The 27,450-nt window shown below is 43.1% G+C and overlaps 1 protein-coding gene across 1 annotated transcript; it reads left to right on the forward strand.

Annotated features, from left to right (window-relative positions):
- Positions 1-20,318: 20,318 nt before the first annotated feature.
- LOC131244275 (uncharacterized) lies at positions 20,319-21,128 on the forward strand. The gene is made up of 2 exons (XM_058243909.1): positions 20,319-20,552; positions 20,661-21,128. The coding sequence occupies exons 1-2, from the start codon at positions 20,319-20,321 to the stop codon at positions 21,126-21,128; spliced, it is 702 nt and encodes a 233-aa protein (XP_058099892.1).
- Positions 21,129-27,450: the final 6,322 nt, after the last annotated feature.

Below are 27,450 nucleotides of genomic sequence, written 5' to 3' on the forward strand. Positions count from 1 at the left end.
CCCCACGATCATGGAATCCCACTGATTGAATGAATTGTGTCGAGATTAACGGACCCAGACCGTCCAATAAGCAAGTATAAATACAATGGGAAGCCATTGCTACAAGTACGCAACATCTTGTGTTCTCTCACTACCCTCCAACTTAGACCCAGATTCTCTTGACTTGACTTAGGCATCGGAGGGTCCCCCGGCTTAACCAGGGTCTCATTTGCTTGTTCCCAGTGTGCAAGCTTGAGACATTGAAGGGGTTCGGAGTTCGGAAGACAGAGTGGAGAGCAGCCCAGATTTTAACATGAACAAATATTATTTTAGGTTTTTCATGATATTTCTTGATATTTGGTGCAACCCAATGCAAACTTAGCCAAAAAAAAAAAGAGTAAAAAGAGAAAATGATATGAAAAGGCTAACAGATAAGCTGAAACTAAGAAGAATTAATTGAGCAAAAGGTCTTCATATGAATCTGGCGATTATTGAAAATTCTCTCTTTTTCTCTCTTTTTCTTCAGTAGGTGGTAGGTGAGAGGTCACATCCTCTCCGCCAAACAAAAATTCATGACAAGTACAGAATGGTAGGCCTCATCAAGTGAAACTTTCTCAATGAAACAAGCTGAAGAACAAAGATGCTCCATTCACATACATGATTAAGCGCTTGTCCTTTATTTTATTGAATTTCTTAATCAGAAATTATTCAAAATGCGAGAAATCATGTGTTTGGTTTTATCCAAAATGTCCATGGTGGAAGATGAAAACAAAGTACATAGCCACCCTGTATGCGCCGTAACATTTTTTCAGCTAATAGAACTGTTCTTGTAGTAAAGTTTCCAGTCATTCATCCATATTATGGTATGATGAAACTGGAAGTGGGGCCACTTTGGATTTTTAGGATGTGGTGGGATCAAATAGGCCATTTTCCATCACTTTCATGTCTTGGACACGTAGTGTTAGTATTGACTCACGCGTAGCTAAGATTGTGTTGAACAGGGGACGCGGTTTGGTACCACCCTCATCAGGACCTAGCTAGAGAGGGACAGTCCTGATAGGAGCTCTGTGGGTCCCACCACGTTGTATTTGTTCTATCCACATTATTTTTCCATTTTGATCCATTTAGGGCGTGAGTCTAAAATGGAGTCGAATTAAAGGTTCAACTAAACTATACTATAATAAGTAGTAGCGATTGATTAAATGCTTACCTTCATACCTTTTTAGGGGCCCACCATGATGTTTATTTGCCATTGTACATGTTCATTAGGTAACATGGACTTAGATGAAGGGAAATATGAGCTTTAGCCTAAATTTGTGGTCCCCAAGAAAGTTTCAACACTAGGCATTCAATCTCCATTGCTTCTTGCTTCTTTTTTGGGCTCGTGCCTTAAAATTATCTTTCAAAATGGATGGATGACATGAATGAAATACATTCATCATGGTGGACCAGGACCGTCCTTCTCTAGCTAGGTCCCGTTGGGGGTGGTGGACCAGGACCATTAAGTCCCTTTTTTAGGACTTGGATTCGGTGGTGACCCCTCTGGTATCCGCTCGATTTTAGTCGGTCCTGGAAAAGCTATGTACACCCACTATAATGTGTAGCACCCCGTAAATGAGGTAGATCCCAATCTCAAGTGAACACACTACAGGGTGAAGGGAAAACAGAAATATGTTTGTTTTCCATCAACCAACTAATTAGGTCACAAAGAAATGCACAAGGGAAAATACAAATATCAGCTTGTTCCAGAATTTTTGTGGCCAAGAAGAAGTATTTAATGGTGGGCGTTAAATCTCCATTGCATCTCCATTGTTTCTGTTAGGGTTGGACACGAACTGAGTTAGCTTGGTTAACTCGCTAGACTTGACTTGCCTTGAAACTGGGTTCAAGCCGAGTCAAGCTGGTATTTTAAGCGCAAAAAATTTTGAGCCAAGGCAAAGCTAGACTGAGCTCCGACTCATCTTGAAACTTAACTCGAACTTGACTCGGATCGAACTGATTCAACTCGGATCGAGTTCACTTAATATATATATATATATATATATATATATATATATGAAAATTGAAGGAGAGGGGGGAGTGGATAAACATACATGACGGTGGAACCACATGGCATTTCCAGCACCGACGTCGTAATGGAGCAGTCGCTACCGAATCCAAGCCCCCCCAACATCGGAGCAGATTAGGTGTTACCCTTACTGTGGGGCCCACCATGATAATGTGTTGTATATCCACTCTGTCCATCCATTTCTCCAGACCATTTTAAGGCATGGACCCAAAACTTAATTAGATAAAAGCCTCAGGTGGATCACACTGTAAGAAACAGTACTGATTGAGTGCCTCAACATTAAAAATTCCAAAGGGCTGATTGTAAGGTTTACTTAATATTTATTTCCCATACAACCTGTTGATAATGTCAATAAGATCTGGATTAATGTAAAATATAAAGATCATCTCGATCCAAAACTTTTGTGGCTCACAAAAAGTTTTTTAATGGTCATTTATCATTGTTTCTAGTGGTATGGTTTACCTGAAATATGGATCTCCTTAAAATTTTGGGATCGTGTACTAAAATGATATGGAAAACCAGATGGACGGCGTAGATATACAACGAATCCATCAAGGTGGGTCCACACCGTTAGGGTTACACGGGTAACAGCTAATCCACTCCCAGCAGCCGAGTGTATCGATCTGTGTCTCTAGAAAGGTCCAACAGGAGCTATTCTGTATGTGTCAACATGTAAAAATGGGGCCCATGAATCAGTGATCCAGACCGTTGACATTATGGGTCCCACGATGGATGGAGGACCCCAAAAAAAAAAAGAGAGGGAAATTCTATACAACTTTAATCAGCCGAAATGTTCTGGAAAGAGCTGAATATTTCATGCTCATATCCTCCTAATCGGGGAGAGTTTTATGAGCATCCTCCATCCTTGGTCCGACCCGCCATATCAACGGTCTAGATAAGCAAACCATGGGCCCGACTTAGGCATAAGTGGTGCACAAGAACCCTACATGAGAAATGATCAAATACAACTCCTGCATGCGAACCCCTTCTTTCCTACCAACCTGTCACGTGTCCACGAAATCCTATCCATACAAAACATGGAACCTTCAATACAGATGACGTGGCATGAAATCAAACCATAAACTCATTGGGTGGGCCGAACTTGGACACTGAGTCATACCATCAGCTTTTTATTGAACTGAACATCTTGCACCATCCAATATGTAGATCAGCCTCATTTTGTCACCTAGTGGTCTGATGACATGGGCCATCTTTTGTGGGGCTCCTGTACAACCAACGTGTGAGAACGATGCCTTGGTGGAGAAGAAAGTGCTGCATGTGAAATTTCTCAGATGGGGGCTGCATGTGACCATTTTTCTCACTTTATGATTCTTCAAGGGTCCAAACGCCCACCCACAAGTTTTCAAACCATTTTCTTGGTGGGGGCCCTCTTTGACCATCATTAATTGAAATTTCATATCCATATTTTACATTTTCCACATACAATAAAGAGTAGGTGTCAATGTTTTGGGACTTGTATTTTTTAAACAAAGGGAGATGATAGGGAACACCTGGAATAATCAATCTGGTAGGGTGAATTATCATTTTCAACCGTCCATCTGATTGTCCCTTCTTTAGATCCAAAATGGTTCGAAATACAAAGAAAATAGGTGATCATCGCAATCAGATGACCGACATTAAAATCGACGGTGTAAAAACAAAGTGGTTATCGGTCAAAAGGATTAAGTATGGAAAAGGAAAGAAAGTCATGGACTGGACGTCTACTATGGACGGTCAAGATTGATACGTTAACCTGTCATGGGTACTGTGGAGAGATGGCTCTCTTCCTTGTTCCCGAAGAAATCATCACAAAGTTCCCACATGTATATGTCACACGTGTAGAATATTCTATCCATGCAAAGGGTGGGCCACAATGCAGATCACCTAGTACAAAAATCACCCAATCCACTTATAGAGAGTGGTACACAATGTCAAAAGTGATTGACAACCAATGGTACGATTCACTGTACTGATGTGGCTTGTCCAATCATATCGGGCTGATTTTCATACCAGACGATCATAATGGTGTGTCCCACCTGTTGCACAGATCTGATATTCTATACAACTGACACGTAGGATGAAAAGAAATGGGTGTATATGAAATTCACATACACCTGATGTATGTGATCATTTTGGTCAAACCTCAACGGCTCAACCATATCCGCAAGCATAGACAGAGTAAAAAATAATAATAATAATAACAAAACATTCGCATTATTTTCCACCTGAAAAAAGAGAGACCCTACGTTGATAGGTTGATTGGAGGTTTTCCAAGCCCACACGCATGTATAAGTCAGCTAATGCATATGCCTTATATATGCTCTCCTAGCACACATGTGAAATATCCAAGCCATCCATCACATGGACCTCAACGTGTATATAGTACTCCCGTAGTCCCTCTCAGTAGATGTGCCATGATATTAGAAATAATTAGACAGGTTAGAAAACTTCAGTTGATATTTTTCTCAATTATACATTCATTCATCTAATTTTGGGCCACATGAAAAGTGGGCCAACTTTATTCTTGGATTAGTGGATCTAGATAGTGATACCCTTTTGATGGATGGCTTGGATATTGCAATTGTCTGCCACGCTGGCACATTTGGTGATAGATGCATTAGCTGACTTGTACGCGCGTGTGGGCTTTGCAAAACCCATTTAATTAACAACGTTTAAAATTGCTAACAAGAAAGTAATCACCAGGTCTAAATCCACTACCATTTCAGTCAAACCACAAGAGAGAGAGAGAGAGAGAGAGAGAGAGAGAGCTTGGGCCCCAAGCAAATGAAAAGGTAGCACCGGCGGCCAGAGATGGACGTTTTAAAAAAGCGGGTCATCCGCCGATTAATCGTCTAGATAAAAAATTCGATCCTCGGGCAGAGGAGAAAGGTTCATATGCATGCACTTAGAAGCTTTATTATGAAGTGAGTAGTACCCGGTAGGACCGTAAGTCTACGGTAGTGCAGGGAAGATATGGGGCCCACGTTATGTATGCATCACATTCGACCTGTCAATTGAATGCGTTTCCTCAGGTTACCCACAGGACTTAGAAAATCAGATCGACCCAAAACTCTGGTGGGCCACAGTACAGGGAAGAATATGAGAGGGGACAGTCACCCTTGATTCTTATAAGGGCCATTTGAGTTGCAGAATAGTCTGATTTTGTTCTTAACCTTCATCCAAGGCAGATGAAAGGTTTGGACGGCTTAGATCTGATATATACAATATAATAGACACACCATATAAATCAAGGGTGGACGACCCTTCTCAACTTCTAACCGCTTCTTTGGTGACACGCAGATCCATAGCGCAACTGGCAGTCTGAGTTGGAGATACCTCGTTTCAGGTCTTGGTTTCGATCCCTAGCAGGGGTGGCTTACATGGAGTGTGTACTGACATGTGTGTGTACTAACAAGCTAATTCAAAAAATAATAATAATAATAATAATAAATAAATAAATAAACCGCTTCTTTGGTGCACCTCAGCTTTCCGAACAAATCAAGGGTGGACGACCCCAGTGCAACTTTTATTTTATTATACTAATGTATCTATAAAAATGGTGGGCCCACCACTCGGTAGGTCCCACCTTATATATTACACCATGGCCAAAAAATATTACAAGATCATAAAGTTTTAATTGAGGATTGTATACCAGTCAGACACCACTTAAATACTGTAATATTGTCTCTAATATCCAACGTGGACCTTGTGAATACCGATTTGAATATCCTACAACGAAGTCAAATATGATATAAGTTAGATAGGTGGGTAATCAGATACTTGACTAATAAAATAAAAAATAAAAAAATCTAATAAATAATCTAAAACAATTAAAGTAGAAAATAAAATATTTTATTAAAAAATAAAATTACCATAATTAATTAATTAATTAATATATATATATATATATATATATATATATATATATATATATATATATATATATATATATATATATATATATATATCCTAAAGCATTTAACAAAAGATAGTTAATTAACAAAAAAATATCACCATATTAATACTTCATTATCCATGTTAATGTTAGTCACATAAATTTTATATATCATATTTTAATATTTAATATTTAATTTAAGATATAAGTTGGATGAATTTTAAAAATGCCATTGAGTAATTAGTTAAGGTGAATACGAAGAAAAACCCCATAATATCGTTATTTATTAGGTAGATGAGTTAGGTAATAAATGAATATACATTGCCAATCTTAGTCTTAATAATCTTATCAAGACCCTGTAGGTGGATGCTCAAAACTTAAAGATGATGGTCCGTGTTCAACACCCACAGCTTCAATTATGCATCTGGTCCACTCAATCCAATTGGCACCCTTGATGTTAGTGAATGGGGATAAAAATAAGTATAAATGGATATTTAAGTGGGCCACACCACGGGAAATAATAGAGAAGAGAAGCCCTACTGATAAAACATTTTCAAGTGTTTGTGGGGCCTGCCATTTTGTGTATATGCTATCTTATCTATTGATGGGACGTGCCTCCACAAGGACGAAGGGACACACCAATAATCAGGCTATTTAAAAATCAAAGTGGGCCATGAGCAAGAATTTAGAACCCTTAGGTATATGATGTTACATGTTACCTTTATTTTGTCCGAGTAAGTTTGATTTACCTTTGTTTTGTTTTATAAGGTAAGGATGATGTTGGGAAAAAACGTGTTGGAAATACTAAAAAATAAAATAAAATAAAATTATTTATTTTCTTTCACCAAGCTGAATCACGTAAAATTTATGCCGTCCTTAAAGCATGATTCGCCCCCTTATCTAACAATAATGAAGGGTCCACTTAAGAATAGTTTCAATGCAGCAGATCTTCTGGCAGAATCAAAATGGGAATGTGTTAACAGTATTCTAAAATGGAGATGCAATCCTTAGAATATGATGGATGAAGAGAGATGTAAGATTGAGATGATGAAATTTGGATCGAAATTGTCCAGTTTATGTAGGCACTAGGGAGTGGACTGTTGCTAGGTGGTTATCAATGGTTGAAAAATGTTTTTGACCATTAATCATTAATTTCAGTTGTTTCTGGTCGTTGGATCGGAAGATCTGATCGTTAGATTATCATGGCCCGTTTATTTTTGGACCGTTGTGACTTTCAAGGCAGCTAGCCATTTTTAGAAACGGCTGACCGTTTCGGATTAATAATTCGACCGTTCTCAGTCGCCTATAAAGCCCTGGCTTATTTCAGACCCATCGCACCTGGGCTCTTACTAGACTATTTGCACCGCAATCATACAGTATACTTGCATCGTATCACGACGGTTCATGTAAGGTCATGAGGGAGCTAGGCCACACTGCCCACGCCTGTGTCCGTGCCCAAATACACGTGCATGCGTGCGTTCCACGGAACCCGAGCGTCAAATGTCCATCATATTGTGGCCCAACTAAGTTTGATTTACCTTTGTTTTTTTTAAAGGTGAGGATGAGGGGTTGATATGATGGAAAGGGTGGATCAGATACATAGTTAAATATGGGCTCACAACAACCCAGCATGGTACTATATAAGCGCACCTCTTTTACGGGAGGGGATCAGGTCTTTTACGGGAGTGGATTAGGTGTTACCCCCACAGTAGAGCCCACTTTGATGTTGTGTTTTATATACATATCGACTATCTGTTTCTCCAGCCCATTTTAAGACAATGCTAAAAATTATTCAAATCTAAATCTCATTCTCAAGGGGACCGCACCATAGGAAATAGTGGTGATTGAGTGCCTCATCATTAAAAATTCCACAGGGGCCATCATAAAGTTTTCCTAGTGTTTATTCACAATCCAACCACTTGATAATGTCAAGAAGATCATTTTAGATAAAGGGAAAACAAAAAGATCACATTGATCCAAAACTTTTGTGGCCCACAAAATGTTTTTAATTGTTATTCACTATTGTTTTTATTGATATGGTCCACCTGAGATTTGGATCTTCTAATGATTTGGGATGAGTCTTAAAATGCAATGAAAAAATAGATAAAGGGCATGAATATACAACAAATACATCAAAGTGGGCCTCACACGGTAAAGATAACACCCACCAATCAATTGGATATGAAAGACATTGAGGTGGGGCTCACGCGATGGACAATCAATATCAAAGGTGGGCTCCACATGAGGGGTAGTGGATATTGAAGGTGGCCCCACATGATACACAATAACTTGAACGTGGGCCCCATGTAATGGACAATCCATGTCAAAAGTTGGCCCCTACTAATGAATGGCCCACATCTAAGGTGAGTCCACGTGATGAATGTCCCACATTGAAGGTGGGGACCACATGATGGGTAGTCCACATCAAAGGTGGGCTCCACATGTGTGCTTAGAGCTTTTCATGAGTCGAGTTAGCTTGGTCAACTCGCTCGATTCAACTCGGAAAAGTTCAACTTGTCTCAGCTCGAGATTCAATTCGGACCAAGTCGAGTTGGGTTTTAAAGCTTGAAAAAATTTTGAGTCAAGTTCGAGCTTGCTCGAGCTCGACTCGACTCAGATCGAACTTTAACTCAAGCTGACTTAGATCGGATCATCTTGGTGACTTGGTTATTTTGATATAAATGTTGCTCGCCAAGTGTTTGATGAAATGACTCAACGAAGTGTTGGTGATGAAGGAATGAATACGTCGGTTGTTTGATTTTGATGTTGCTCGTCCAGGTCTTTGATTTTGATGCTGCTCTTTACGTGTTTGATGAAATACCTATAAAATATTATTACTACTTTACATTATGTGAGAAATTGAAGATGCATTCTACCTGTTTGGGAAAATGCCTAACAAGCTTCAATTAGACTTGGATTAACCTGAGCTGCTGAGCAAACCGAGCCAAGTTGAGTTTGAGTTAGGGTTAGCTACTGGCCGAGCTGAGCCGAGCTATGCTAAACTCAACTAGGTTTAACTCGTATATAAATTTATGGACGACACACTTTTATGTTGGACTTTGCATGATGAACCGCCCACATTAAGGGGGGCTCGCATGATGGACAACCCACATCCAAGGTGGGCAATGGATAGCCCATATTGAAGGTGCCTAATAAGTTACATGATCCACATTGAAGATAATGACAATGTTGGCCTAACATATCGAAGTACACACCGAAGGTTGGGCTCACATAATGGATAATGGATATTAAGGGTGGACGTCCGACGGATAAGTACTTATATAATATTAGAAACCGAATGTTAAGCTTTTGTTGGTAAATACCAAACATATTTATTGAATAAGTAAAAATTCAAGATGTAACTTTTGTAAAGTAACTTACCATCTATCTAAGCGCTTCACAAATAAAGGAGTGTGAAACTAAGCATTGGCCCATCATGGTTCATGTATGGCATTTTAACCTTAACCCCTTCTTTAAAGGAAACTAATCCAATCACCAAATTAACTACATCATTTTAAAAAAAAAAATGACAACCACCCAAATCCTTAGTCATGCCGTCGCCACCTTGATGGTTGGATATTCCTGATTTGTAGAGAGTCTCATTTTAACAGTAGAGTGAAATAGTTGAACGGGTTGATTGCCATACACACGCCATCGTCGCCCCAGACGTGTATTGAGCCAGGTAGGGAGTCTTATAAAAGAAGAATGATTCCTAGCACCTTAAAAGCTTCTGTTACTGAACATTTTTTTAGCTACCAACCTGTCACGTGTGTAATCCAGCCATGGAAGAGGTCGGACTCATCGTCTCTTTAGATCCTGCTTAGGTGTGAAAAGCAGGCTGATTCCAGCAAGAGGTGGGTCACACCATCAAAATCAGTGAACGAGTTTGACCCTACCTCATTCAAATTTTCAGTGTGAAACTATAGAAATCAGTCCAATATAAGTGGGCCACACTTACGATCGTTTGTTGTACTTTTTATATACAGTATGGCCCACATAGTAAAGCCGACATGCTTTATTTTTTACATTGTACGTTCTTCTCGATGAGGCTAATCTTTCAAGGGACGCGGATTTCCTGCGAAAGGATGCTGGGTGGGGCCCACCGAAATGTTTTTGAGAAATCCACCCCGCCCATCCGTTTTATGAGATCAGTTTATGATATGCGACCAAAAATGAGGTGTATCCAACACTCACGTGGGCCATACAAGAGGAAAAAGTGGGCATTCGGTGAGCACCGTTGAAGCATTTTTATGGCCATAAAAGTTTTGTATTAGGCTATAATTTTGGTGTTTTAACTTCATCCAATTGGGAATGACCTTGTAAAAGGTTTGGATATCATATAAACATCAAGGTGGAGCCCAGTAAGGTTTCAACGGTAGAAGTTTCTTTACCCAAATTTCCCTCTCGTGTGACCTACTTGAGTGTTGTATCCACCTCATTTTTAGTAAAAGTGCTAAAACGTGCTCGAATAACGGATGGACGGAAAGGATTTATAACGTACATTGCAGTGGACCCCACCCAGCATCCTTGCGCAGGAACTCCCTGCGAAAGCCTTTGGCAGAAATTCCGCGTCCTCTGTCAAGTTGGTTGGATGTAACATGCATTTGACACGTCGGCATTTATACGCTAGCCGATAGCCGGACAATATCTTATCATAAGATCACCTAGTTCCAAAAGCAGATATCATGTAATCACATGAAAGGTTTTCTCTCTTTTGTGTGGTTTTAAAAGGAATGACCGTGATAAGACTCATTTGGCCTATGTCAAAATGGAAAAGGACTGGCTACTCCCCCTGCCACCAGCCAATTGCTGGTGGTCCGTGCTCTGTGGGCCCCACCATGATGTTTGTGTTTCATCCATGCCGTCCATCTATTTTTTTAGATTATTTTATGTTATGAGACCAAAAAGGAGGCATATCTCAATCTCAATTGGACCACATTACATGAAACAGGGTTGAATGAACGTTGACCATTTAAAACTTTTTGGGGGCCATAAAAGTTTTGGATTAAGATGATCTTTGTTTCTGCTTCATCTGGGTCTGTATGATCTAATCCACAGATTGGATGTCAAATAAACAATACAGTGGGCTTAAGGAGGATTTTAATGATGGATATCCAATCACTATTGTTTTCCTATGGTGTGGTCCACCTGAGATTTATATCCCTATCATTTTTGTGTTAATGCCCTAAAATGACCTGTAAAAATGGATGAATCGAATGAATGAAACACATACATCATGGTGGGGCCCACAGAGCCCCGACCACCAGCCTGGGGTTGGTGGCGTTGCGAGTAGCTAGGGGTGTACATCAAGTTGAATCGAGTCGAGCTGGCCACTGCTCAACTCAGCTCGACCACTGGCCGACTTCAACTTGAACTCGACTCGACTCGGTCCTCGATCCTGACTGGCCAGCTCGGCTTGGTTCGGTCAGAAGGTCGGGCTAGCTTGGGCCGAGTTCGAGCCAAGATCGAGCGGAATTTGTCATTGAGGCATTTCCACAAACACCTAGACTGCGCCTTCAAAACCCATCTATATGTGAAACAAAAGCAATGGTTTTACATGTATTTTATCAAACACCTTCTAAGCAACATAAAAAAACCAAGAAAAACTAAGAAAAAAAAGGGTATTTGTTTCATGTACATACCTTCCTTGCCACCAGCTGTAACATCCCGTCCAACCAGCACAGTGTCCTAGAGGCGTCCACGTAGGATTTTCCACAGGACCATTCATTTAGACCACTCGCGGTGGGGTATCACAAGTTAATTAACATACGATTAGCCCATTAGAATAGACCAGACGGGTCATGACAGTACCCGGTGCGGGCCGTCAAGCCAGATGGCTCGTCTGCACTTAACAACAGCCCGTACGGGCTATACCGTGACGCGGGAAGGTCAGAAAATTACAAAAATTCAGGGAAGCATAGATCTCACTGGGCTTGGCGACCATCGCGGACCACGGAACCGGTAGTCACCCAGAAGTAGGATCTGGCACTGGCTAAATGCACCCCATTAATGCCAGGATCAGAATCTGGCACTTACAAATGAAACCGAGATATTAGGCTATCCAACCGTCGGATCTCTTATACATTTACGGTGGAGGTCTAATGAATTTTTCTACACCCGTCCACAAACTCTGGGAGCCGATCGAGGAGTGGTGACCATTGATCGCAAATCGGACCCGTATGACCAAACCCCAAATCTGATCGTCCCAAAATTTTGCATGGCCCTTCATCGGGCCATGGAGCAGCTATTCTATAAATTTCATGGCCAGAGGGCCACCAGAACTGCTCCAATCACCGGAATAGCCCCCACAGATCCATTTAAGGATCGGAACCGTTGACTCAAACCCCATAACCGTTCATCCGTTTGTTCTCAAATTTTATATGGCCCCTCATTGGGCCATAGGGCACCTACCCACCAAATTTGGTGGCCGGAGGAGTGTTAGGGCCGCCCTTAGGCTAATATGGAGTCTTAGGAGGCCATTGTGGGTATTTAAAGGGCCAAGTCTAAGAAACACACCCTAGCTCTCTCATCCATAACTTTGTCCATTTTTCCAACAACCAAGCTCTCCCTCATATCTCCTACCATTCTCCAACAACAACAAATCCCCCTCATAAACTCCCCCCATCCACCAACAACCAACCTCCCTTGTCTTATAACTCTCACCACAACTACCATTGCCAAGGGGGTGAAAAGAGAGAACATGGGAGCAAGGAGAGAAGAAAGAGAGAGTGGCGGAGCTAAGGTGGACCTTAGATCGAGGTGAGGCCCAAGGGAATCAACCCTTTCAACTCCCTATCCCTTCTCCAAAGGAAATTCTACATCACTACCACAATAATCATTCCGTTGAGCATCTAGGTAAGATTCTTCAGCTCTTCTTCTTGAAACTCATGTATTGAGAAAAGATTGACTTGGATTTCTTACATGCAAGACCTTGTTTTTAGGGATTCCGGCCGATCAACCCCCAAAATTCACCCTCATAGGTCGATCCTACGCCTTCTACAAATCCGAAGGTGCGAACTATTGTTCTTAGGTGGCCTAGCACCAAATTTAGTATGAGCTTAATGATTTTGATTGCTTGGATATTATATTTGAAAGTCTAGGGAAACCCTAGGAATTGTATGTTGGTTGGAATTGTATGGATTTACATGTTTGGCTCTCTCATGATGTTGTTCGTGTTTGTCACATAATTTGGTGTATGGATGATTATATGCTCATGCCGTGTTGATTTTTATATATTGTTGCTTCATATGACAAAGGATTTCATTACTCTTATGTATATGATTTTGTAAGATGGAGGAAGTGTATAACTCCCTCTCACACACCCACATCTCACATGCACTTATTTCATGATACTGTTAGTCTTGCTTGCCATGAGAATTTGAATTGTATGTGAGAAGTATGAGGACATGATGTTGTTTATGCTAGATGACACATTGGTAGTCGGCATGCTATGAATCACTAGTTGTACCCTTAGGTTGGTCAGGAACAGGAGGAGAGCGAAGGTGGTTCCGTTGGAAGGACCGCCTCGAGGCTAAACCTATGGGTTTGGGCGAGTGCGCGTGGGCAGCAGTAGTTAGACTACATGGGTTGCTTGCACTCGATGTCGTTCCGTCACGTACTTGCCTGGACTCGTGCGGTCTAGTCTATGGGCTGACCAACCTTGTTGTTAACCTTGTTTGCTCACCTATGTATGGAACCTGATCCACCCTACCACCGTTGTAGCTCATCAATAACCCACTTGAAATTGGTCCACAGCCTCGTGAGCCTGGCATGGTGGATGGGACACTGTGTCCGAGCTGTCGGCCTACGCTAAGGTACCGCGCCTCCCCATAGTGACCACGAGCGATCCCTTTCTCTCGGCACTCCTCATGTGCTTGAAGTTGGGGATGAGGAACTAACGGGATCATGAACCGCGGGGTCTTGGCCTCACGCATTGGGGGGTCTTGGCTTCGCAACTAGTTTAGGGCATTGATACGTGGGGTGTACCAGATTCCCCAACCTGCTGGATGAATCGACTTAACTAATAATTTGGCTAACACGATCACATCGCATCGCATCGCATTTATTAGGGTGGCGACTCAACAGTTGAGGTCGCTCTGAGGGAATATTGTCATACGCGATCGTTAGATGGAGTCGCTCAAGGGAGTGTTGTGGAGGGCACGCATCATATCATTTATCATACATGTGCATTAATAAGATTAGCTAGGTGTTTATGATTGACTATTTTTCATTAAGTTCATATTATAACTGATGTCTGTTATAACTTGAGACTAATAGCACCCACTGAGTTGATCACTCATTCCGACTCTGGGATAGTGTTTTAAAACACCAACCAGACCCGTTCATAGATGTAGGTGACGCAGGGCTGGAGGAGCCTGGCGATGCGAACTTCGAGGAGGAGGACGAGTTCTCTTACTCTCAGCTGATGAGCAGGACCTCATCGGATCTATAGATGGGGCGTTGGATCGCTAAGTAGTGGGCTCAGCTCTATTCTTTTGGACTTACTATTTCTTTTTGTGATTTTGTTAGGTGGCGTCATGTGTGACCCTTTTATTCTTTTGGTCAGTATATAGATATATGTTTGATCTCTTCATCTTAGTAAACTTGTGTGATTATGTTCATGTTCCAGGAAATTTCAGGCTGCGCAATTAACCGGATTAAATGCACAATAATAAAAATCGGCTATAAGTGACTCCTAGGAACTCGGGAGTTGAGCGTATGCGAGACCCCCGATTTCCAGGGCGTTACAAGTTGCATCAAAGCATGATTTGGAATTAATTGGGTTATGGGTCATGAACTCACTACACGTCCGCTGGCTTGAGGAGATACGTATTAGAAGATGCAACAGAGATTTAGGACGTTAGGATCCATCCCAGACTCCAAACCAGTAATTTTAGGTGGACGGTAAGACTTCCTAGGAGTATGGATTTCGAAGCAAAGGAGAGCATGGGCGTTAGGAAATAAGTCCGAGAGTCTTACGGAATTTTAATGCATCGACGGGAGCGAACCGAAACCCGAAGGATTTGACGATAGGAGCCATCATCCAAGTCCGAGTGGGCTAATTCCAGGCCAAAGTTTGATAGTTCCGACCCATTAAGGAATAGAGACTTAGGGGCGAATGAAATTTTACTGAAAATAGGAAAAATGGGGGAAAATGAGATTTCGACCATTAGCCAGGAAGAAATCTCAGGAAACAGATAGGCCCATTGTGAGGGTCAGCTTCTCCTACCCCAATTTCATATATGGAACGGCGAGTAACTCATTCTGGTTGGGGAGAGGTGACAATCGCAAGGCCACCCATCCAAGCCCCGGCGCCGCCAGCACCCGAGGTCCAGAGAGTCGGCGTTGCAGCGCCTAGCCCCGGCGCCACCAGCGCTAGATGTCTAGGGGGCCGGCGCCACAGCGCCTAGCCCAACGCTGCCAGTCTCGACCGGCGCCGCCGGCGCCCGAAAATGGGTCTACCCACCTCTCTTCCATGCACACACGAGTGGGGCCCACTTTCCCTCCATTTTAAGCCCCAAAACACCACTTCTCACCCTACCCCATCATCTTTTCTTCCAAATCCCTAAGGAAAAAAAGAAAAAAAGAAAAAAACCCTCTCCCTCTTCAAAATCTCAAATCTCATTTCAAGGAAATCATTCCAAAGGCATCCCACTTCACCATTTCTCTTCTTTTTTACCAAATCACATCTTCTCCCTAAACCTCATCCCTTCTTTTTCATAATCAACCCACATTCCTCAATTCCCTAATCCCTCTCACACCAACCTTTTAACAATCCATCCTCTCTTTCCCAAGTTACATTCCCTCAAAACCCATCATTTTCCTTCAAGCTCATTTTTCTCAAACCCATCATCCCCTTCAAGTCCCATTTCTTCAACACTAACTTAAAACCCATCTCACCCCATTCCTTCCAATCCATTTTTCCCTCCCTCATCTCAAACCCTTTCCTAGACCCATCCTCAGGCCACTCTCAAGCTATTCCCATGGCCATTCCTTCAACAATCCACCTACATTGTCAACCCTCCATTTCCTAGCCAAGGAGATGGCCTTCCTTACAATCGTCGTTTTCTTCTTCTTCATCTCGGTGATCCTTTCACTCATGGGGAAGAAAAGATCAGCAACCGCCGAGTCGGGTCTGAGCTGAGAAAGGCGGAGCAAGCATAAGGCCGATCCAAAAGGGAAGGCAATTGCGAAAGTCCGATTCAAGCGCAAAAACGACTCTTAAAGGGCTCCCGCGAGTCAAGCGTCCCGACCACTCGTGGAAGATGTGGGAAACTTCCGAGTGAATAGTGTCACTTTCGAGGCCTCCGTGGAAGAGCATCTGTTCGACAAGTTCGCCGTACTCGGCTGGCTTATGAAGAAGGACTGGAGCCCAATGTTCTATGGGAATTACTAGGTGAACGCAAGACAAGCTAGGGCTTTCTATGTGCGGATCAGAAATCCTCAGTTTAAGCCCATGGGGTTTGATCTGGTAGTGGGAAGCGAGAGAATCTCAATCGGGGTGGCGCGGATATTGCCGATGTGCTTGGAGTGCCGCAGGGGGAGCTACAAATTGATGAGGAAAATTTAGATGCTAGCCAAGCTCGGGATGTGCGGACCCGCTTTCTGTGTGGTCGGGTAGCCCAGTGGAAGCGAGGGGAGTGAGGGCAAGGTCTAAGCGTGGCCAACTTGACTTCGGAGTACCGGGTACTCCACCGCATCTGCACCCATAACGTGTACCCAAGACTGATTAACCGCACCGAGTGCTCTAGCTATATGATGGAGTTCTTATAACAGGTGGGGCTTAGGGCGAACATGTGCCTTCCCAGTGTGGTACTTTACCAGATTATGCGGGCCACACGAGCTACGAGGAATAGTGCATGCCTCCCGTTTGGCCGCCTGGTCTATCGGTTGGCCGAAGAATACGGGATACGTGAATTAGACGAAAATCCTGTACCGACACAACTGCTAGGTGATGACGTGTTAAATAGCCTGAGGGTAGGTCCCAAGCAGCAACAAGCCCACATCAACCGATATGGAGACCTTGTCGAAGAAGAGGATGACAACGATGGGGATGAAGAGGAAGAAAGTGAGGGCGAAGATGAGGCCGAAGCACCAGATGGGCCTGAGGGGGCTGAAGAGGCGGAAGGAGCTGAGGAAGTTGAAGGAGACAGAGGGGAGACACCTATCGCTTCAGACGTACTTGGGCACTTGGGTGCACTTGATTCTAGAATGGCCAGGATTGAAGAGAACCAAGCAAGGATCGAGGAGAACCAAGCAAGGATTGTGGAGAACCAGGCAAAGCAGGACAAGTGGAACAAGAAGATGTACCGAGCCATAAAGGCCCTCATTTGTTGCAGTATGGGAGAAGAAGCGCCACCACTTTCGCCCGACTCGAAAGAGTAGCACCACGACTCTACTGATGATTAGTAGTTTGTTTTAAGTTATTTAGGTCTAATCTTATGTACTAGTGGATGCGTAGGTCTTTTGCTTAACTAGCTTGTATTTCCTTTTCGATTAGCATATCTAGTAATTTGTGTAATCCATGTTGTAGCATGTAACTGGCCATGTTAATGGCATTTTGAAATTAATGCTAATGTGTGGATCGACTTGAAGTTCTCTTTGCTAGAAGTGTGTCTCACCTGTGTTGTGGTTATAGTCATGAATAACAGGCTATAGGTTTGGTATACCTAGTGTGCGCGATGCTTTAGTGACTAACACTCTAAGGAATTTCTTTTTAGAAAATGCCTCCACGACCGGAGGGTCGATATGTCTGCCTTTCTCACGGCGGCTTAGTCGATAGGGACCTCCTCCCCGACGATCAACAAGGCCCCCAAAGGGGAAACGGCTCCCAAAATACAGGAAGCACTACCCAGGAGGCGGCCTCGAGTGCTCCGCTACCGCGAGCCGCGGCACCCGTACCTCCTACGCCACAGGCTATGGATCGAGTGGACCAGATGTTGCTTCTCATGCAACAACGCAACAGATGATGGTCACTAATATGCAACAACAACAGTAGATGATGGCCACTATGATGGGGGTCATGGCCCAGAACATGGGTATGCCGCAACCAGCGCAACCCGGCTTAGCCACGCCCGCGACTAACACAAGCACCCTATTTGAGCGGTTCCAGCGGTATAGGCTGCCTACTTTCTCCGGCACCCACCGCCCCAAGGAAGAGGAGTACTGGCTCAACTAAGTCACCAAACTGCTTCGGCCTCTCCATTATATAGAAGCCGAGAACGTTGAACTCCTTTCCTACTTCTTTGAGAAAGAGGCGGATCTATGGTGGGAGAGCGTCCTCCGCTCCATCCTCGAGGACCACGTGTGGACATGGGAGGAGTTTGAAGGCCGCTTTAATGAGAAATATCTCCCTCAGACGTACTAGCATGAGAGGAAGAATGAATTCCTCCGCCTCCTACAAGGGGGAATGATCGTAGCGCAGTACGAGAACTGGTTCACAGAGTTGTCGCGCTACGCATCCGAAATGATTGCCAACGAGGCGATTAAGATGAGGTGATTTTCAGTAGGGTTGAGGAGCGGCATCCACTTAAAGATGTGTTGTGTCAGCATCAGAACATATGACGAGCTCGTTGAGATATCGATACAGGCGGTGCAGGATGAGGAGCGTGTCACCCGGACACGTTCACAGTTAGGGCCACGAAATAGGATGGAGGGACCTTCCTCTTCCTTTGCAGGAAAAAGGCCACACCTTAACTCTCTGCCCCGACTGGCCGTCACACCGGCCCCTCCTGCACGACCTGCCTAGATATGTAGCTACTGTAAGAGGGCGGGTCACTCTGAGCCTTGTTGTTTTATTAGGATAAGGGACATCGGCTTCACGCAACCACAGCGCAACAATAGGCCGCTAGAGCAGGCCTTGTATATTCCACCCCTACAGGCAATGGGGCCTACTTAGCAGTTTCGTCGTCTACCATCACCTCAAGTTAGACCGCCACAATGGCCCATGTAGCGGCCGAACTTCCCACAGTAGGCACAGGTGCATGCCCTGAGGGCCGAGGGCCAAGATGCTACAGTCCCCACTCCTACGGCCTTTTAGGTGACGGCCCACATTCAAGGTACTTCTATATTTCTTTTGGTGGACACCAGGTCCACTGCTTCTCTTATATCTCATGCAACTATTAAGCATCTTGGCTACGCCCTAACCCCTTCGTAGGGGTAAAGATCATTATCGTCGCTGATACTTTCTTAGAAGCAACGAAGATATGCTATGATTGCCCCCATCGACTTGGGATGCAAGGTGTCACTTATGGATTTGATAGTGACCAAGATCTTCTATTATGACGTTATCCTGGGCATGGACTGGTTGACAGTGATGAAAGCAGAAATCGATTGTGACACAATGGCAGTGAAGATATACGAGGACGACGACACTTCCCTCACATTCCTAGTCCAGGTCAGCAATGAACACAGGATTTTGTGTTATGCTTCATTGGAGGATGGTTATGATGGGCCTTCGGTAACATTCACACCCGTGGTCTGAGATTTTGAGGACGTATTTAAAGCTATACCTGGACTTCCTCCTCGACGTGAGATAGACTTCATGATCGATCTGGTTCCGGGTGCCAAGCCTATCTGCTTGTCTACTTACCGCATGCCCCCATGTGAGATGGAAGAATTGTGGTCTCAAATCGACAATTTGCTAGAGTCAGGTTTCATCCAACCCAGTGTATCGCCATGAGAAGCCCAGGTCCTATTTGTAAAGAAAAAGGATGGCTCCTTACACTATGTGTGGATTACAGAAGATTAAACCAAGTGACGGTTCAGAACAAATACCCGTTGTCAAGAATTAACGATTTATTCGACCAACTGAGGGGTGCTCAATACTTTTCAAAGATCGATCTACAATCAGGGTACCACCAGCTGCGAGTTAGGGACGAGGATATAAAGAAAACGGCTTTCAGAACCTGCTTTGGCCATTATGAATTCCTAGTTATGTCGTTCGGGCTTACTAATGCCCCGGCGGTATTCATGGATCTCATGAACAGGGTCTTCAGGCCGTTCTTATACAAATTCGTCATCGTATTCATCGACGACATACTAATCTGTTCACAGATCCGTGAAGAACATGAAAAACATTTAAGAGCGGTCCTGGAAACACTTAAGAAGAATCGACTGTATGCGCAATTTGAAAATGTGACTTCTGGTAGGAGAAGGTCAAATTTCTGGGACATGTAGTGTCCAAAGAAGGAATATTTGTGGATCTCGCCAAGGTGGCTGCGGTACAAGATTGGAAGCAACCGAAGTCGGTTATAGAAGTGCGAAGTTTTCTCGGTCTCGCCGGCTATTATCGAAGATTCATTAAAGACTTTTCGAAAAACCCGACCGCTATCCCAGCTTAAGTGGAAGGATCTCAAATTTGCATGGAATGAGAAGATGCAGGTAGCCTTCCAAGAGTTGAAGGACAAATTGACGTCGGCACCTGTGCTTGTGATACCTGAGCAAGGGGTCAAGTACACCGTCTATGCTGACGCTTCTCGTGTGGGCTTGGGATGTATACTCATGCAAAAGGACAGGGCAGTTGCTTATGCGTCTCAGCAGTTACGGAAACATGAGGATAACTACCCTACACATGACCTCGAGCTTGTGGCGGTAGTTTTCGCACTGAAGGTATGGAGACACTATCTTTATGGTGAGGAGTTTGAGCTCTTTTCTGATCATAAGAGTCTCAAATACATCTTCATCAAGAAGGACCTAAACATGAGACAACGATGCTAGATGGAAACGTTGAAGGACTTCAAGTTCGATGCCTCATATCACCCTGGCAAGGCCAATTTGGTTGTAGACGCCTTGAGTCGCAAGAAGACAATCGAATTTGTGGCCCTGCTAATGGTGAGAGAGTGGAATATGGTGGAATTCGTTCAAGACTTCGACATGAAGCTAACTATGGAGGAACCATACAAAGTGGTAGCCCACATTCAGGCCCAGCCGCTGACTAACGGTAAAATCATTGAAGCCCAGAAGGGCGATGAGTTATTGAAGAAGATAAGGGAAAGAGCAAGGAATGATGAGAAGTCTGAGTGGAGGATCGGTATCGATGGAGGGTTGGGGTACCGAGGCCGCCTTTGCATTCCAAATCTTCAGGGACTGCGAGAAGAAGTTTTAAATACCGCTCACAACTCCAAGTTAACGATGCATCCTGGAAGTACAAAAATGTACCGGGATCTAAAGCGAAACTATTGGTGAGACAACATGAAGAAGGAGATAGCGGAGTATGTGGCCCAATGCCTCACGTGTCAATAGGTCAAGGCTGAGCATCGTCTACCGCCGGACCTTTTGCAACCCATGCCTATAGCAAAATGGAAGTGGGACTTCATATCTATGAACTTCATTGCCGGCTTGCCCAAGACAAGGAAGGAGCGTGACTCGATATGAGTGATTGTGGACAGGCTAACCAAATCAGCCCATTTCCTGCCGATCAAGACATCTAGCTCCGCCGATGACTTAGCCAAACTGTATATCAAGGAAATCTTGCGACTCCATGGCGTTCCGTTGGAAATTGTGTCGGACCGGGACACACAATTCACGTCGATCTTCTGGACCCACATCCAAGAGGCCATGAGAGTGAACTTGAAGTTTAGCACCGCCTTCCACCCGCAGATAGATGGGCAAACTGAGCGGGTGAACCAAATATTGGAAGACATGTTGCGAGCCTGCGTACTTGACTTTCAGGAGAGTTGGGATGACTGTCTCCCGTATGCCGAGTTCGCCTACAATAATAGCTTCCAGGCTAGCATTGGTATGACGCCTTACGAGGCTCTGAATGGGCGTTCGTGCCGAGCCTGACATTATTGGGAGGAAATTGGCGAGAAGAGTTTGCTAGGACCGAATTTGGTGCGGATTACGACCGAGAAGATTGGAATTATCCGGCGACGCCTCTTGACAGCTTAAAGCAGGCAGAAAAGCTATGCCGACACAAGGAAGAGAGACTTAGAATTTGAAGCTAGGGACCACGTATTTCTCGAGATCTCTCCAATGAAGGGCGTTTTACGCTTCGACAAGAAGGGAAAGCTCGCGCCACGGTTCATCGGGCCATTCCAGATTTTAGACCGAGTTAGTGCGGTTGCCTATTGCTTAGCCCTACCCACGCCTCTAGCCGGAGTGCATAACGTCTTCCACGTATCAATGTTGAAGAAGTACGTCCCTGATCCTTCGCATATCATCAAGTGAGAACATGTAGAACTCAAGAAAAATGCCACATATATTCTCCGACCCACTCGAATACTGGATAGGAAGGAGCATGTCCTACACAACAAGGTCATCCCATTGGTCAAGGTATTATGGACCCATCATAATGAAGAGAAGGCCACTTGGGAGATAGAAATAGAAGTCCGCAAGCATTACCCAAGTCTACTTCAGCAATACGAATAGGTACAAATTTTGAGGACAAAATTTATTTGTAAGGGGGGTAGATTGTAACATCCCATCCAACCAGCAGTGTCCTTGGGGCGTCCACGTAGAATTTTTCGCAGGACCATTTATTTAAACCACTCGCGGTGGGGTATCACAAGTTAATTAACTTACGATTAGCCTATTAGAATAGACCAAACGGGTCATGACAGTACCCGGTGCGGGCCGTCAAGCCAGATGGCTCGTCTGCACTTAGCAACAGCCCATACGGGCTATACCGCGACGCGGGAAGGTCAGAAAATTATAAAAATTTAGGAAATCATAGATCTCACTGGGTTTGGGGACCATCATGGACCACGGAATTGGTGGCCACCTGGAAGTGGGATCTGGTACTGGCTAAATGCACCCCACTAATGCTAGGATAGGAATCTGGCACTTACAAATGAAACCAAGATACCAGGCTATCTAACCATCGGATCTCTTCTACATTTAAGGTGGAGGTCTAATGAATTTTCCTACACCCGTCCACAAACTCTGAGACCCGATCGAGGAGCGGTGACCATTGATCGCAAATCAGACTCGTATGACCAAACTCCAGATCCGATCGTCCCCAAATTTTGCATGGCCCTTCATCGGGCCATGGAGCAGTTATCCTATAAATTTCATGGCCAGACGGCCACCAGAACCACTCAAATCACTAGAATGGCCCCCACATGACTATTTAAGGATCAGAACCGTTGACTCAAACCTCATAACCGTTCATCTGTTTGTTTCCAAATTTTATATGGCCCCTCATTAGGCCATAGGGCACCTACCCACCAAATTCGGTGGCCGGAGGAGTATTAGGGCTGCTCCTAGGCTAATATGGAGTCTTAGGGGGCCATTGTGGGCATTTAAAGAAACTTAAGGCCAAATGGGCCAAGTCTAGGAAATAAACCTTAGCTCTCTCCTCCATAACTTTGTCCATTTTTTCAACAACCAAGCTCTCCCTCATATCTCCCACCATTCTCCAACAACAACAAATCCCCCTCATAAACTCCCCCATCCACCAACAACCAACCTCCCTTATCTCATAACTCTCACCACAACTACCATTACCAAGACAGTGAAAAGAGAGAACTTGGGAGTAAGGAGAGAAGAAAGAGGGAGTGGCGGAGCTAAGGTGGACCTTAAATCGAGGTGAGGCCTAAGGGAATCAACCCTTTCAACTCCCTATCCCTTCTCCAAAGGAAATCCTACACCACTACCACAATAAGCATTCCGTTGAGCATCTAGGTAAGATCCTTCATCTCTTCTTCTTAAAACCTATGTATTGAGAAGAGATTGGCTTGGATTTCTCACATGCAAGACCTTGTTTTTAGGGATTCCGGCCGATCAACCCCGAAAATCCACCCTCTTAGGTCGATCCCACGCCTTCTACAAATCCGAAGGTGCGGACTATTGTTCTTAGGTGGCCTAGCACCAATTTTAGTACGAGCTTAATGATTTTGATTGCTTGGATGTTATATTTGAAAGTCTAGGAAAACCCTAGGAATTGTATGTTTGTTGGAATTGTATGGATTTACATGTTTGGCTCTCTCATGATATTGTTCATGTTTCTCACATGATTTGGTGTATGGATGATTATATGCTTATGCCGTATTGATTTTTATATATTGTTACTTCATATTATGTATGATTTCATTACTCTTGTGTATATGATTTTCTAAGATGGAGGAAGTGCTTAACTCCCTCACACACACGCACATCTCACATGCACTTGTTTCATGATACTGTTAGTCTTTCTTGCCATGAGAATTTGAATTATATGTGAGAAGTATGAGAACATGATGTTGTTTACGCTAGATGATAAATGTGCATGCTTGAATTATGGAATGATGCATGACCTCAACCACAACACTCCCTTGGGCGACTTCGTCTTACGGTCGCGTATGACCAACACTTTCTCATTGCGACCCCAACTGCCGAGTCGTCAAATCCTAACTAATGCTATGCATGGATAATGTTAGTTGAGTATTTAGTTAATTCCGTTCATCCAGCATGTTGGGAAAACTGGTACACCCCGACAATATCAATGCCCTCATCTATTTACGAGGCCAATACCCCTCAACGTGTGAGGCCAAGACTCCGCGATCCTCGATCCCATCGGAGTCCTCACCCCCAATTACAAGCAAGTGGGGAGTGCTAGGAAGCAGGATCGGTCGCGTTCACTACGAGGAGGCTCGTCACCCCAGCGTAAGCCGATAACTCAAACATAGTGTTCCATTCCACCATGCCCGGCTCACGAGACTGTGGATCAATTTTTAGCTATTGTTAGTGGGCGTTAGTGGGTGAGGGGTGTTCCAGATTTCAAACAGGCGTGAGCAAATATGGTTAACAAACACGATTGGTCAGTTGGTGGACCCAACCGACCAAACTTAGGCGAGCACGTATCGCACGACATTAGGTGAAAGCAACCTATGTAGTCTCACTACTGTCATGCATACGAGTTAGCCCAAATTGGTCAGTCTAGTCTTGGGACAGCCCAACCGACGGGGCTGCCCTCATAATTTATAGGTTCCTAATTAACCCAGATAAAAGGCTTCAATTCTTAACATATTAAGATAATCATGATTTCTCATCAAATATTCATAGAATATAACACACAAGCAGTTAAGACATAATTTTCAGAATATCAAAATAAATGCAAACTACACTTAGCAGTAAAAAATTAGACATGCATGTACATGGAATTAGATTTTTTTCTAAAAGACAAAATTTTCATATGTCATTCACAATGCAGGAAATGCAGACATACAAAAATATAGAAAATCATGCTGGAAATTAAATGCAAGGGTGAACATGCAACAAAATTCTTAGGCCGAAATACCATTTCAGATTGATCAAACATCAATTTATCTTTGCATGCAGGTTAGGCATACATATCAAACAGGTTCCTAGATAGAATCTCCTAAAATCTACACATGCATATCAATCTAGCATCCACAATCATTAAGTTCATCCTAGAATTAGTAATTTATCACCTAAGGATAATAGTTCGCATCTTTGTAATGATTCGCTTGACTCGAAGCGCTCTTACGATTATGGTTATAGGGAAAATTCACCAAAGCCTAAATAATCATATGAACCATTGTAAGGATTAGAAAACCAAACCCAAAATGCTAGATTAGAAAGTATAATCTATTTCTTACCTCCAATTACCGTCGAGAGAATTCCACAAAGGATCCATGAGTAGCAAGGTGGCTATAGAGGGGGATGTGAGGGTAAAGGTACACATATCATTATACTTCTAAGCTCTCCCTCTCTCTTTCTCCTCTTTTTCTTCTCTTTCTCTCTTTCTCTCTTTCTTTCTTTTAGGGTAAATTCGTATGGAGAGAGGGATGCTTAAATGAAACCCTTATATAGTGTCGGATTTGTTGTAAATGGCCCAAAGGGCTAGGTTTTTACTATACTAGCTCTATGGGAGAGTCTTTCTAACCTCTAGGGCCCACTATGGGGCGTACATATTGATATACACCGTAGGATAGTTAGCTCTAACGATGATCTACGTATGGACATGATTGGCCAGCCATTTGGATGTGTCAATCGATAGATATGATAAGAAGTCTGTTCAACGGTCACCAATGGTTGATCGGGGCCACGGCTATACAGATATGAGTAGGAAAATATTCTTACTCTACGTGTAAAGTTTGGTTGTAAACCGACGGTTAGAAATTTTAAACTTTGCATAATAGTAGATGACCCAATTCATTTAAGTTTCAGCCTCTTCATTTAGGGTATTTACATTTCTCAGACACTCGTCCTTCGGCTCAAGTTAAGCGGTTTTGGACACTACCCAAGTCTGACTCCCGTGATGGACGTCGAGTCCAGTACGACGGACATTATTCTATAGTTTTGGAACTAGTTGTCCACTAACGAGCGGTATAAAGCTTGTTCGAAAAATCGGAACATTTTTTGAATGAATTAGGTATTGAGATTTCTCGTGGGCAATTATTAGAGTTAGGATTAACTGTGTTCATAGTTTAGCCTATTTATAACTAGTGAAAATGGAGATTTGGTCATGATTACTCTGAACCATCGATTTTAGGTTAAAAGAGTAATGGGGTTGATTTGATCTATTAGTCAAGATCCAGGCCTTATCTAACTCGGCTTCTAGTAGATCTTTTAATTTAGTTACGATTGTTTTGATTAATCAGTGCTAGGTCGGTTAGATTTAGGATCTGTATGAGCAAATCATGTGGCTAAATTCGGTGTTTAAGTGATCGGGCGGATTCATTGGCTTCCTACAATTGATTAATTGGACTTGTGCGGTTCTTTATTAGTATCACCCATGTATAAACTAACATTGAATGCTAATGGATAGTAAGTGATAATATAAGTTAATTACATTAAAAAAAAATTTAAGATTTTTGAAAATCCAAAACAGTAAAAATCCAGGACGTTACAGATATACAACAGGAATATATATATAAAGTCCAGCCCGAGTTATGGTATGAATGCCATCTACACCTTTGCTCAATATATTTTTGTGTGGGCTTTCACCCCATGGGAAGTGTATTAAAGTCTTTTGATATACATTGATACAACATCCTCAAATAGCTCAAGCTTTTAGAGAAAGTAGTTATTTGACAAGTAAATTGCACATGAACCCAAACATGATCATGCTCCCTTAATTAAATGTTGATACATTTAAGTGTTAACGTATCAACTTAGAATCCTTCCAATGGATTAAATCAATTTCATTTTGAATTGTTTGATTTTTAAATCTTAGGCAAAATTGTTGTAACTGTTTTAGGTCTATCTCTTTGTATTAATTTATATATAGCAATGACATCTGATAGTCCATATGAGAATCATTTTTACAGTCTCTAAAACGTCTAATATGATATTAGATTCTTATAAGAGTTTTTCTCTCTTTAGATCATGCCTGGTGGCCTGGGTTGATCTTTCTCATCTGTTTTCTTCTGATCTTACCCTTTATTTCGTTTCATAATTTTTATATATTTTTTCATTTTCAATGCTTTAGATTTAACAAAAATTCCTTGTAATGACTACTGAATGGTGGCACATTCGTTTATACTTATTACCTTGGTGAACCCTAAATACCTAATCTGTTTTGGTCAATAAAGCCAAATAATCGCGCGCATGCAAGTTTCCA

The sequence above is a fragment of the Magnolia sinica genome, chromosome 4 (assembly GCF_029962835.1).
Source record: "Magnolia sinica isolate HGM2019 chromosome 4, MsV1, whole genome shotgun sequence".
In the NCBI taxonomy this organism is placed as follows: domain Eukaryota; kingdom Viridiplantae; phylum Streptophyta; class Magnoliopsida; order Magnoliales; family Magnoliaceae; genus Magnolia; species Magnolia sinica.

Coding starts and splice junctions, on each gene's coding strand:
- LOC131244275 (XM_058243909.1), top strand. CDS start 20,319: ATGCAGGTAGCCTTCCAAGAGTTGAAGGACAAATTGACGTCGGCACCT. Junction 20,553..20,660: donor CGGTAGTTTTCGCACTGAAG/GTATGGAGACAC, acceptor CAACGATGCTAG/ATGGAAACGTTGAAGGACTT.